At 39.4% G+C, this 8,790-nt stretch overlaps 1 protein-coding gene across 2 annotated transcripts; it reads left to right on the top strand.

Moving 5' to 3' along the window:
• Positions 1 to 39: 39 nt before the first annotated feature.
• Positions 40 to 6,968, top strand: LOC109875082 (ras-related protein Rab-6B). Of its 2 annotated transcripts, none has more exons than XM_020467243.2 (8): positions 40 to 261; positions 2,757 to 2,815; positions 3,504 to 3,557; positions 3,848 to 3,953; positions 4,166 to 4,277; positions 4,858 to 4,951; positions 5,528 to 5,594; positions 6,067 to 6,968. In XM_020467243.2, the coding sequence occupies exons 1-8, from the start codon at positions 192 to 194 to the stop codon at positions 6,129 to 6,131; spliced, it is 627 nt and encodes a 208-aa protein (XP_020322832.1). In that variant the 5' UTR covers positions 40 to 191; the 3' UTR covers positions 6,132 to 6,968. The 2 variants fall into 2 exon arrangements, with proteins under 2 accessions (XP_020322832.1, XP_020322831.1); XM_020467242.2 differs by having other exon boundaries at positions 42 to 261; positions 3,504 to 3,569.
• Positions 6,969 to 8,790: the final 1,822 nt, after the last annotated feature.

Here is an 8,790-nt window from a genome sequence, read left to right as displayed (position 1 = left end):
CAAGAAGGTGAGAGGATGAATAAGGTGAGGTCACGCAGGCGCACACGCATCCTAAATTGACAGGACGATGCTGAGCTGCATTCCCATCATTCTACGAGGAGACGAGGATCCCGACACATCGATAGTGATCGAACCAACGCCTCTGGATCAGAAAACCTCTATTATAATCCGATAGAGTTATCGCTGTAACCATGTCCGCCGGAGGAGACTTGGGGAACCCTCTGAGGAAATTCAAACTGGTCTTTTTAGGAGAACAGAGCGGTGAGTTTAGTCTTTTGGAACGCCTTGGAGGCTTGGTTATCAGTTGCCAAACACGATAACGCATCTTGAAGGCCATAACTGTATTCTTTGGTCTATTTGAAAGTTTTCACTATTTTGTAAATGTGTTGAGAGTTTGTGTCAAATGTTAACTCAATAAACCAATTCACTGGTTCCTGTCACGATTTTGTTTCTGTAGAAAATCTGATTAGTCATCCATTTCGATCTAAAACGTCATGAAATACAATGTAGGCTATCCTCCGCATTTTACCGATATGAATATTTTATTTCAAACAATTTCTCTATTTAATCATGTTTCATTGTATTTCATCATCATTGGTATTACAGATACAGTAAGCGACGTGATATAAGAATTTGGATGTTTTGATGTGGTGCAGTGGCCGGCAGAAATATTCGCTCTGTTTCAAGATTATAACATTTAATCACAGTTCAATCGTTGACTATAGACTTCAACATTTAAACTTATTATATGATTAGCTATGATTTTTTTCCCCCGGTTTAAAATGGTTATATAGATAAATAGTTACCATGTGTCATTTCGGGACACACCCAGGTTGGCGATGTCTGTCGAATTTATAAACCTCGCAGTCACTGTCTCCAATCCGTTGACTCACCGTTCCAAATCATAATATCCTAATGGTCACGAATGGTCCGTTAGTGTCATAACATGATGATTTATTCAATAATTCAATAATTTAGAGAACAATGACTGTTTACGTGGTTGATATGGCAAAGACTCAAGAGATCGATAATGGTTCAGCGCTATAAACCTCTTAGAATACGTGGTCAGACAGCAGACAGTCGGAGTGGCTATCCACCTCTGCTCGATCATGGAGTTGAAGTGTAAAATACTATACATTTGGGCATTGTAATGGTTTATTTATAATATAATGGATTTGTGTGTGTGTGTGTGTGTGTGTGTGTGTGTGTGTGTGTGTGTGTGTGTGTGTGTGTGTGTGTGTGTGTGTGTGTGTGTGTGTGTGTGTGTGTGTGTGTGTGTGTGTGTGTGTGTGTGTGTGTGTGTGTGTGTGTGTGTGTGTGTGTGTGTGTGTGTGTGTGTATGAGAGAGAGAGAGAGAGAGAGAGAGAGAGAGAGAGAGAGAGTGTGTCATGTCTATTCCATAACTGAGCGTATGTTCTTGTATGTTTGTGTGTATATAATGGTAGCTGTCATGGCTTTCCATAGAAAAGGATGCTGAGATGTAGCTGTCCATGGCACTGTGTGCGTGTGTGTTTGTTTCTGTGTGTGCATGTGTGTTATTGCATTTGTATGTAGCAGCCTAGTGGCTTTCCATAATGTATGCTGTTATGTAGCTGTCTGTGGTGCTGATTTCAAGCCTGTATTGGCCAATGCCAATTGTTTTCTGTAGGCTACTAATTGTGATGAGTGTACCCTAAAACACTCACAGACCATTGGTGATCTTTAGATCTTCAGGTTTTAATAAATTGCTTAACCTCATATTGTTTTGGCCTGTGAGTGATGAACATTGGGTAATGGGTGCTAACTAGGCTGTCATTCAGTGTACCTGTGATTGTGGGTTTCATGTGTGTGTGTGTGTGTGTCTGGGTGTGTGTGCGCGAGAGCGTGCTTGTGCATGGATACATATATGTATATGAAGAGTTTCATCCCAAAATACTGTACAGTATATCCATTTTCAGAAATGTTGGCATATTAGTTTTTGTTTTGTTTAAAGAACTTCTGAAAGAGATTGGGGTTTCAAACGGCATGGGGTTGTTAAATGACACTAGATGGTTTTATTTCAGAGAGACAAACGATCCCAATTTGTTGCATAACTGGATATAGACGCCTTCCTCTCAGAGAAAAAAGTAAAATGTGATTAAAAAAATAAATCTTTAATAAAGAACTGTAGAAATTATACATTTGTAACATCAATGTTGAATATATATATATTTTACTAAATTAATCAATACAGTAATATGTGATCTGTGCTCTGGTCAAAGTAGCACACTATATAGGGAATAGGGCTCTGGTCTAAAGTAGGGCACTATATAGGGAATAGGGCTCTGGTCTAAAGTAGGGCACTATATAGGGAATAGGGCTCTGGTCTAAAGTAGGGTACTATATAGGGAACAAGGATCTGGTCAAAGTAGGGCACTATATAGGGAATAGGGCTCTTGTCAAAGTAGGGCACTATATAGGGAATAAGGTGCCATTTGGGACGAGGCATAACTCTAACCAAACACTATAGAATGAGGCTAGATTTATGATGGGTTGAATTTATATGTTAAATATACAGTATATGAATATTCAATTCCAGCAAAAAAATGATACATAGCCCTTTGCAACAAAACCCATTTTAATACACATCTCAAATCTAGGAATAGAAACACACATAAAAAGGTACCCATAAGCATTCATTTCTGATGAAAAAAGACTAATGTGAAAAATTGGTGGATGTAGCTTTTTTTAGAAATAAACTCTTCAATATTCAACCCTGTGTTCTGTTCCTCTTCCAGTGGGGAAGACATCGCTGATCACCCGGTTTATGTACGACAGCTTCGACAACACATATCAGGTAAGACCTGGCTGCTTTACTTCCTGTTCTGGTACAAACAAATGATAGGACAACAACTACAGTACAAAGGGCAATGCAAATCTAATTACAATAGACCATGATTAGATTTGCGCACTTGGCCTTCACACAAAATATATTTTTTATGTTTCCTATCTATCACAGTAGATCCCTTTCCTTTGTGAATAACAAAAGATAGAGGGTGACACACGGTACCCTGTGTGCTATTATTGTGACACACTGTACCGTGTGTGCTATTATTGTGACACAGTGTAACCTGTGTGCCATTATTGTGACACAGTGTAACCTGTGTGCTATTATTGTGACACAGTGTAACCTGTGTGCTATTATTGTGACACACTGTAACCTGTGTGCTATTATTGTGACACAGTGTAACCTGTGTGCTATTATTGTGACACACTGTACCCTGTGTGCTATTATTGTGACACACTGTAACCTGTGTGCTATTATTGTGACACACTGTACCCTGTGTGCTATTATTGTGACACACTGTAACCTGTGTGATATTATTGTGACACACTGTAACATGTGTGCTATTATTGTGACACACTGTACCCTGTGTGCTATTATTGTGACACTGTAACCTGTGTGATATTATTGTGACACACTGGACTATTATTTTATTGCACTATTATTGCGAGTATCACTTTCCTGTTGTTTTATTTGACAGGCGACCATTGGGATTGACTTCTTATCAAAGACCATGTACCTGGAGGACCGAACAGTAAGAAACTCTGTCAGTTACCTGAAATGAACACAGATCAACATTGACTACATTATTTACCAATTTTTTTAGGGGCCTAGCACCCTAACTAGTACAAAGCACCCTCATTTGTCCTAGCATACTACACATACTAACTATACATACTATACATATTACTGCATAATTTAAATGAGTAACTCATAAATTATTATGGTGAAATGAAGTTAAATAAACATGTTTGTAACGGCTTGTTGTAGTTTAACAGTGTTGCTTAGCAAGTACTGCAGCTCAGTGGGCTTGTGTGTGTCTAGGTGAGACTGCAGCTGTGGGATACAGCAGGTCAGGAGCGCTTCAGGAGCCTCATCCCCAGCTACATACGGGACTCTACTGTCGCTGTGGTTGTGTATGACATTACAAGTGAGTGGCAGAACTCACACGACGAGCAGAACCTGATGCACACACACACACACACACACACACACACACACACACACACACACACACACACACACACACACACACACACACACACACACACACACACACACACACACTGTGCCCTACAATGGCATACATTGTAACACACAGTAACATCCAGTAGAAAGGTACATGATATATTTCCTTCCCAGACGTGAACTCGTTCCAGCAGACCTGTAAGTGGATTGATGACGTTCGAACAGAGAGGGGCAGTGATGTCATCATCATGTTAGTGGGCAACAAGACAGACCTGGAGGAGAAGAGGTGGGTGATCGTTTACGTCTGGTGCACATGTTATTTACATATTAGGCCTGCATACTGAATACATGCTGTATACAGGTGTTCTATCTTAATTTGACCAGTTTCTCACAGAAGGAAAAGAATACTGCAGCAACAGGACATGTGAATTATTATGTGGATTATAATGAATGGACATTTTTATAGGAGTTGATACATTTTTTTGTTAGGATATTTTTGTGGCTTCCAAAGTTTGTAGGTGGAAATTAAAAACTTTAGAAGCATTTTAAACCTCAAATACACTACATGTTTGCAAAATGCTCTTCGACAAAAGAGTGATCAAATTCAGATAGTACATCTGTATCTGTTTTTGAATGCTTTGAACTTGGATAATCCTATCGGGCTCTTTTGTCTGCCTTATTTTGACTTTTTAAGTCCTTTAAATGGATTAAATATGGATTGAAATGATGAACATAAGTTACCTGATTTGATTTAATGCATCAATTGTTTAACGCCATTGGTTCAAAAAAAAAAAAACTGTTAATGATTTCTAGCAAGTATTCCCATTTAACATCTGAATGTATGCTTTGGTCTGATTCTCCCACAGACAAATCACTATTGAAGAGGGAGAACAGAGAGCCAAAGAACTGAACGTGATGTTCATCGAAACCAGTGCCAAAACAGGCACCAATGTCAAACAGGTGATTCTTCCTATAAACATTTTCAATTTCTTAATTAGACACTTTATATGCTTCAGGTTTGACTCACTCAAGACAACACACAAAAAAGTAGGGTTCCTCAAGGTTTTTTTAGGGAAAGATGATGGTTCTAAACTCAGAAAAAAAACCTGTTTTTCAAAGATAATTCGTAAAAATCCAAACAACTGCAGTACTTAATGCAGCTGGTGGCCACACCAGATACTGACTGTTACTTTTGATTTTGACCCCCCCCCCCTGTTTAGGGACACATTATTCCATTTATGTTAGTCACATGTCTCTGTGGAACTTGAAGTTTCCAATTAGAACCCGATGAGCATAGTTCTTTATAGAACCTTCAAAAAAAGGTTACATATAGCACCAAAAAGGGTTCTGCTGTGTTTGCAAGCCAAATAACTATGTTTTTGGCACTATACAGAACCATTTGTTTATAGTGTGTAAGATTTACGTAGTGGAAATTCCTTTTAAGATGTAGCCTTATGTTAATTGTATTATGTATTTTCAATGTATTTTCCTTCCTCTCTCTCCCCCTTTCTCCCCTCCCCCTCTCTCTATCTCTAGCTGTTTCGACGTGTGGCAGCAGCCTTACCTGGGATGGAGAGCTTGGACGATGCGAACCCTGAAGGCAGTATCCTTTAGAACAGAGAGTCACTGAGTGACTTAACAATCTGTCAACCAAGGCCCAGAACAGCAAAGAGAGACTCAGTGCAGAGAAAAATTGGTTTAACTCATCGTGGTTGCTGGCACTGTCACAAAGAAATAAGTAGAAATAGGCAGACGTCTTCAGTGCAGTGAACCAGGAATATTATGTAGTTGATTGGTATGAATTCTATAGGACAGGGGGAGAGGATGCCCCCTAGTGACGGTATAGCAGGGTAACACCCTGTGCCTAGGGAAACATGATGAAGGATAGACGATGTGTGCGAGAGAGAAAGCGAGAGAGAGCGAGAGAGAGAGAGCGAGAGAGAGGAGTGTCTATTATGTTGCATTATAGTCCTCTCTGTTGACTCTTTTGGACCAGAGTTTTGTTGTTGAGAATGGAATATGCAGATAATGTTTTATCGATTCCCTAAGTTTTTCCTTAATTGGATACTTTCCAGTGATTGACATTAAGCTGGACAAACCAGCAGAACCCACTGTCCCTGAGGGTGGGTGCTTGTGTTAATGCAGAGCTGTCGGACAGCTTCCTTCACACCATAGGCTTGTTGTGTTGCTTCCTACTGGTTAGCTTCCAGTTGACTTTTCTGATTGGATATGGGCTGCGTACCGTATATCTGATTGGACGAATCAAGTGTTATTTCAGTCTTCAGTTGTAAAATAGTGTATACTTTGTCAATATGTAAGTGCCAGAGAAGGAAAAAAAAGAGAAAAAAAAGTTTTAGAAAATGAAAAAAGGGAGGAAATGGAGTGAAACTCGAAATCTTTTCGCCGTTATGTTTTGTATTTTTTTATATAAAAGGGAAAGCACCAAAAATGACACATAAATTGGGAAAAGTGGGGAAGTCCATTTCCAAGATGGCTGCCCTGTCTGAATATCTGCAGCACGCATGCACGCTGATCTCAAACCTTACAACCCTGGAGTGGCTCGACTAACTTAGAATGTTTTATAGCATAATAATAGCATACTCATATCAACAATGTGTTCCATTTGATATTCCCCACAGGCGTTGATTTACCATAGATTCACCCTTACTTACAGTACTATAGCTGTGAAAATATGTCACTCTCAATGGGCAACTTTTATAGAACACCTGTGCTGTAGTAAAAGAAGAAGAAAAAGGCCAATGGAATTTCACAAGCCCTCCCCCTCCCCCTCTCCTCCCTCTTCCTTCCTCCTTTCCCCTGGTAATACACATTAAGCTCTACTGTACTGCACTGCACTGCACTGTATATAATAATGTAATATGTATGTTATGAACGTCCCTCGGTAGAAGTGGTCCTTGTTCACTGGTATGAATAATGTAATAATGTTTAATTATTAATAAATGAAAGATTAAAGGGCTTCACTTTCCTAACCATCCACACTTACCCATTGCGAAATGGTCTCGTCTGTCAAAAGTGAATGGTGAATTATTATGAACCTACAAAAGAACCTTAGAATATTTCCAGACTACTCTACTTATTTAAAAATGCAGACCTGTAAAGGTGTGGCACATTGAAATTCAATTGAAATTCAAGAATTCGTTGGAATTAGAGAGCAGTAAGGTGTGGCACATTGAAATTCAATTGTAATTCAAGAATGAATTGCAATTAAAGAGCAATTCACAACTCAATTCAGAATTAGCCCCGAACCTAATGTTTTAACTACTGAGTCAACCCGAGCAGCAGTGCACTGGCCTGGCTACACCTCCAACACAGTTGCTGGAACCGTGCTTGAAAGGACAATGTGGAAAGAAAATGACTTGGTCAACACAGCACTGTTTGCACAATAGTCTGAATAGGTTATATCTGAAATCCCATTTGATATCTTTAAGTCATTTAGCGGACTCTCTTATCCAGAGCCACTTACAATTCGTGCATTCATTTTAAGATAGCTAGGTGAGACAACAACACCTCATACCAAGTACATTTTCCCATCGACAAAGTTTTTCTTTTAAAATCAGCTAAGTCAGTGCTAGTGGGGAAAAGACAAGAAGGTACCTTCGCGTCGTCATTTGGGGTGGAACACCTTAACTTGAGATACAGGATGTTGACAATCACGCCAATCGTGCATCGAGTCAATGAAAAATGAGTAATGGGAAGGGATCTCAAGTTAGGTTTCGGGTCAAAAGCAGAGGCCTGATTAGGAATGTATAATGCAATCTGTTGAGGGAGTGACAAGTACTTGAGGATGCGAAACAAAGGTGTTGCAGTACATTTAGAGACGTCAAGGGTTGACTTCAATGTAGTTATGCCTCACCAAATTGTTTCGCGCCACACCAGTATGTTCCAGCGTTGTTTGACGTCAAGTTGGTGACGGTCACAATGAGGACTCTGTCCCTTTCGTCAGCACACGGGGGATTATCTCCCTTCAGAGGTCCAGTTTTTTTGCCGTCCTCAGTCTCAATAACTTTGTTTGCCCGAAGAATAAACGTTGAAATGTATGCCTTTGCGGAGATACTTCTGGTGGCTCTCATCATAAGAGTATCTGAGGTCGTGGCCGTAGCTACATAAGACTGTATTTTTATTTATTTTTTGCATTAAAAAACAACAACATCAAAGTAGAAGACGCAATTTCAAAAATTTCAAAAATGGGTTGTTTTCCTCCATATGTCACCCATTTGACAGTCACTCAATTAACCTATGTAAGATAGCCAGCTATCTGAACTTGTAGTAATCATTACTGACCTGGCACTCAGGGAACGTATTCAATTATAGTTATGAGTTCATGTGAGTTAACGTGTGGCGGGTAATTGTATAGCTAATAGGCCATGTGTCTGTAGATCAACTGAGGTGAATGAAGCTACAGCATCCAAGGTGATAATGATCATTTTTGCTTGTTTTTTTGCAGTTCTCCAAACAGCATTTAGAGTTTTTAAATGGCATAGAAATGCCGTAAATAAAACACATTGTGGGGAATAGTCACTGTTATTGAATGGTTTATAACACATTTAGAAATTATTAAATAAACCATTAATCATGTAATTACATGTCAAATGTTACCCAATCTGGTGACAGTATCAATATGACCACACATTCACGATTAATACTTGTGGCCGAGATCATAGCAGACAAACAATGACACATTTTGGGGGAAGTTGAAGTGGAAAGCACCTTCTAATAGATTCGTATCACAGTGACGTGTAGACTGCCACTCATCTGGGCTCTCAGTCCCCATGGGTTTG

This window comes from Oncorhynchus kisutch, linkage group LG30 (assembly GCF_002021735.2).
Source record: "Oncorhynchus kisutch isolate 150728-3 linkage group LG30, Okis_V2, whole genome shotgun sequence".
NCBI classification, from domain to species: domain Eukaryota; kingdom Metazoa; phylum Chordata; class Actinopteri; order Salmoniformes; family Salmonidae; genus Oncorhynchus; species Oncorhynchus kisutch.
This window is presented reverse-complemented; position numbering and strand designations above follow the sequence as displayed.

Coding starts and splice junctions, on each gene's coding strand:
- LOC109875082 (XM_020467242.2), top strand. CDS start 192: ATGTCCGCCGGAGGAGACTTGGGGAACCCTCTGAGGAAATTCAAACTG. Junction 262..2,756: donor CTTTTTAGGAGAACAGAGCG/GTGAGTTTAGTC, acceptor TTCCTCTTCCAG/TGGGGAAGACATCGCTGATC. Junction 2,816..3,503: donor GCTTCGACAACACATATCAG/GTAAGACCTGGC, acceptor TTTATTTGACAG/GCGACCATTGGGATTGACTT.